The sequence below is a fragment of the Psittacula echo genome (genome assembly GCF_963264785.1).
Source record: "Psittacula echo genome assembly, chromosome: 13".
Taxonomy (NCBI): domain Eukaryota; kingdom Metazoa; phylum Chordata; class Aves; order Psittaciformes; family Psittacidae; genus Psittacula; species Psittacula echo.
Window position 1 is genome coordinate 11242390 of NC_137749.1, and position 4983 is coordinate 11247372.

Sequence of the window (4983 nt, forward strand, 5' to 3'; positions counted from 1 at the left end):
GAACCTTTCTTTTTTATTTGAATGACAACTGCAGTTCCTTTACCTCCTTTTCTTTGCATGCTCTACAGTTGCCCACTAGTGGTACTGGATCCTCCAGGAGACCCTGTGGTTTTCCACATCACTCGCCTATGCTATAGCCTCAAGTTACCACGTCAAAATCCCTGTCCCTTGTTCTTCCCTGGGGACAGTTACAAAAAAGGAAGTTTGTTATCTGATACGATAGTGTGATTATTCGGTCCCAGTGATTGAAAAGGCACTGTTTTCAATAACAAAAGTAACCTCAAAACCAGAAGTTTTTTCATTATCATCCTCTTTCCTGGTAAGTGCAGACGGTTTCAATGGAGAAAGCTGGTCAGATCGACATGTGCGGGGCTTGCTGCCCTCTCCTGGTGCTATCAAGGGCCGTGCGTTGGAGCTCAGCTGCCTCCTTCTTCATTGTTTTCCACTTTTAAGACGATGAGTCCTGCAGGAGCAGAGGGAAAAAGCTGCTTTATAGGTAGAATTGATTCTTTTAAACAGCAGTGTTTTGATGAGGATTAGCTGGATCAATTCAACCAGGCAGAGCTTTTGAATTGTCAGTTGCAAAGGCAAGAGTATTGATCACATTCTTCGAATCTGCAGATGATCCCCTGAAGGTTTCTGATAGAGATAAATGGATTGGAACTCAACGCTGCTGGGTCTTTGGCTCTCTTGCTCTATTTTCTGATAATGATAGCACTTAGTACGCTTTTTGTTTAAGATCATGAGAAACAGTATCAAGGCCCATCAGCACATCTCAGTCTCAGCATTTGATGGGAAGCCACCTTCTTACCCTGTAAGGTGACTGACCAGGGCAGGTACTCACCTTGTAGGAATAATTTTACTCCTGATAGCTTCTGAAGCTCAGCTTGTTGGGTCAGGCACAACAATCAAAGGCAGCAGCTCTCCACAGCGCGCATTCAGTTTTAAGGATGCAAAGTGATCTAACCTTGTGGGGCCAATGTTAAGGATTGCAATTGGCAGCTGCTTATCCCGGGCAGCAAGAGCAAACCTGTAACCAGAGTATACCTGCAGGAATACCAGAAGACAAAATTCCCAGCATCTTAGGCAACAGAATTGCTACAGAAAGGAATAAGGAAAGTAAAACCAGTTGCTGCTGGCAGTGGGAAAAGGGGCTGTATGTACATGCAGTGTTAGGCAATTGCACTGACTTCAGGCAGGAAGTCATCCAGGAGTGCACAGAAAAGAAAAGCTCTTAACCTCTGTCAGTGAAGGATTTGCAGTTTCTTAGAAACTGAAACTTCACAGTACATTAATGGGAAATGTCCTTGTCTTTCAGTAAATCTCTGCAGCAGTTTTTATTAGTTATCACTGGTACTTAAACGCTTCTACTTTGATGGTTCTCACATGGCTCAGCTTAGGTAGGACAAGAATGAACCTAAGGCATTTCAATCATTCCTGTACAAAGGATTATATGCTTAAGAAGTGCAAGTTCAAGGAATTTGTCTCCAGTATCCTGAAGACAAGAGAATCACAATCAGGCAGCCTTGGTTTTACCTTGTTCTGGGAGGTGTTAGAGTATTTTTTTTAATGTAGTAGAACTTGTTCCTGGAAAGAAAACGCTCTTAGACAAACTCTATTCCAAAAGCTTCCACAGGTTGAACAACAGGGGTTTCTAAACTACCTTACCTTATAGATAAGAGGCTAATGGAAAAAACACATTGTGATACAAAGGACAATCCTGGCAATCCTAAGAAGAAAGCAGAGATATTTCTGCTCTCTTATTGAGCATTTAATTAGGAATTAGAGGAAACTAAAATCTGGTATTTCACACAGTGTGCCATGAGGCCCAGAACACCGCCAAAGGCTAAAAAAACTAAGCACAAGGATGTGAGGTGGTGATCTCTGCGGGACTGAATTGTGTCAGGCATCTTGGCTTTAGGGACAATTGTGAACCTACAATGTCCTGATGGAGGAGGCACCAGAGAGAGTTCTGAATGGAGTTATTTCTAGCAGCATGAAGTAGACTGGCAACAGAGTGACAGGGAAGCCCAAACAGGCCAACTGTGAAGCCAGATCCCAACCAGAGTAAACATAAAATACAAAGCAGCTCTGGAGAGGCTGTTTGGATCCACAAGTACTAGTCCTAAATTGTGGGAGCAAGGATTGTTGCAGGCAGAGTACCACAGAAACAGGAAATGCAGTGTGGGAGGAAAACCTACTTACCTGCATAGAGGATCCTGCCACCAGCATGGAGTCTGATTCTGCCAGGCGCTGGTGCACGAAATTCACTTTCTCTGGGCAAACTGTGTCTCCAAAGAATGTCACGTCGGGCTTCAGGATTCCACCACATTTACAGCAGGCTGGGACTTGGAAATTACACACTTGCTCATCCGTCAGGAAGACATCTCCATCTGGAGCCACACCGAATGCTTCAGCTTTCCAGGCAGGATTCAGAGCTTCAAATTGCTCCTGAAGCTCAGAGCGCAAGATTTGGTCTCCACAGGCTAGACAGAAAACCCTGAAATTCAGAGGAAAGTCTTAACGGAGAGCTGCACATGAGCTGAAGAGCTGGAGCCTGTAATTTTTCCCTTAGAAGGCCTGGAAGGTCTATTGTCATCATTCACATCTATTTACCAAATAGTACAGGTCAAGCAGCTGTCTTTCTACCTCCCATTGTTGCTCTGTAGGAATACTCTAAAGGAAGCATTTTGAAACCCTACTGGCATCCTCTCTCCCAGTTTAGGACGTGCTTTTGCATCTGGAAACTGTGTGATCACTTCCAGGCTGTGGTGGCCCTTCTCCAGTCCACTCATCCTGTGCATTTCTAGCACCATCATGCTACTTAACCCTGGATAGTTGTTGTGACCTCAGGATCCCCTTGTCCTCTTCACTAAGAGGACATTTGTTGTAGCAAGGAAAGGGGAGCTTCTGACTGATCCAGGCTTTAGGGGAAATGATCCAAACAATGCTCTAACAAGACAGAGTAGCGGTCATGTTTCTTAAATACTGTGCTGAGAACAGCACTGTTTTGTGATCTTTTTCTCCACCCAAGCCACCTTTGAGCATGTCATGTTCAGGAACGTAGCATTGACATTGTGCCTCCTTTCTCAGCAGCTAACACAGTCACCCTGAACAAGAGACCAGAGGATTAACCATCATCTACCACCAGACATTACCTGTGTGTGCAGCCGTGCAGCTCTGTCAGGTGCTGGCTCCCAGCCTTGGTGTGAAGGGCATCCACGTTCTGGGTCACCAGCCAGTGCAGCTTCCCCAGCTTCTCCCAGTCTCTTAGGACCAAGTGTGCTGTGTTTGGCTGGTAGGAGGAGAACTGGGGCCAGCCCACAAAGTTCCTTGCCCAGTACCGCTGCCGGGCACTGGCACTCCGGATGAACTCAGCATGTTGCATGGGCCGTCTGTCTGTCCTGGCGTAGAGCCCAATGCCTTCAGAGCGGTAATCTGGGATCCCTGATTCAGTCGAGATCCCAGCTCCAGTTATTACAAACAGCCTCTTGGAGTTAGAAACAAAGTGCTGCAGCTTCTCTACTTCTATAGGATCTGGGGGAAGACAGGTTGGCACGAAAGCCAAGTTTGGAGAGGTTCTGGATGCAGAATGGGATCTGAAATTATGGAAGCTGATCACTCTGTGTACTCCAGGCAACTTCCTAGCAGAGAACATGTTCACCTAAAAGTCAAGAACAGAACACATGGCAGGTAAAAGAAAGCAAAGCGCATGTCCTTAATTCTATTTTCATGGGATTTTCTGGAAAACTATGCTAAGTATTCTTTGCTTTTTTCTTTTTTTGGTAAAAACCCACAACTTATTTTGGAAATGTTAAATAATTAAAAGCCCACCCTCTGAGGACAGTGTTTGCATGTCCCTTTGACTGAGGGCAACACTGAGCAACTCAAGGTGCAAGGACAAAGTCAGCGCCCCTGACTTGCAGGATTCCCACTCTTGCATCCTGGTGTGAAGAACAGCTGCCTAACAGGACTTGTGAAGAGCCCAGAAAGCCCTGAGCGTGCAAAGTCTTTCCTAGGTATGTGCAACACGGCAGAGAAGAAATGGCAGGAAGGCCAAGCACCCAATCCCAGAGGCACTCTGGCTGGTTCCTCCCCAGAAGACCCTTGCTCTGCTTTCTTTAACATTCCGCCTGTTCCAATTCAGTCCTTTGCACGTGTTGTGGGAAGGAAAACGAAAACCAACCTTGAAATATTGCTTTTCAGGACAAAGACCTTGACTGGAGTTACTCCTGGTGCAGAACAGTCCTTGAAGTGGAGCTGCGGATGATTAGGACACTGCCTAAATGCCTCTGGTACCTCCTGCTTTGTGGGTGCCACCTCCCCAGAGTCAGTGGAAGGTGAGGGAACTGCTTTGCTTCTCCAGCAGAAACCAGGGGCTTTGCTGAGAAAGCAGCATCACCCAAATGTGCCTGGCAGGTAAGAAAGGGAGGGATATCCTGCTTTAAGGGAGGAATGGTGTGCCCTGTTGGGGATAGGCAGGATGACTTTGACAAGTAGCCTGGAATTGTGTGCAAGACCTGTTGTGACAGGAGTGGATTGGCTTGGAGCTTGATTTTGTTTGGTCTTTCTAGCAGTCTGCAGTTCTCCTTTTTCCCTTTTGCTCTTTTAAAACTATTTTTCTCGGCCTCTCTATGGTTTTGCATACAAGGTACAATATGTTTGGAAAGAAGCAGTACTGAGAATTGACTGCCTGCTGTTTTTCCCTCCCACCATCTCCCTTAGCCAGGGGGCTTGTATGAGATCTGGAAGATGGAGGAAGGAGTCTAATTACTGATAAAAGGGGGTGATCTCTAAAGAGCTATTTAGGCATGTGATAGTCTGGTGCTTAAAGCTAGCTTGGTCATGTGGGACAACTGGGTGCAGCTTCATGCCACTCCTGCCCTCCTCATCACAGATTACTGGGAGGACACCTAAGGGACTGGATCTCACTGAGAGATCCCCTTCAGGTGTCACAGGCAGTGGTTTGAAGGAGGGCTCTGT

The 4983-nt window shown here is 46.2% G+C and overlaps 1 protein-coding gene across 1 annotated transcript; it reads right to left on the reverse strand.

The window, feature by feature from the left end:
- Positions 1 to 882: 882 nt before the first annotated feature.
- SIRT4 (sirtuin 4) lies at positions 883 to 3658 on the reverse strand (the record flags this gene model as incomplete). Its single annotated transcript, XM_080628541.1, has 3 exons — positions 883 to 1047; positions 2206 to 2500; positions 3159 to 3658. The coding sequence occupies 3 exons, from the start codon at positions 3656 to 3658 to the stop codon at positions 883 to 885; spliced, it is 960 nt and encodes a 319-aa protein (XP_080484667.1).
- Between the last annotated feature and the right edge of the window lie 1325 nt (positions 3659 to 4983).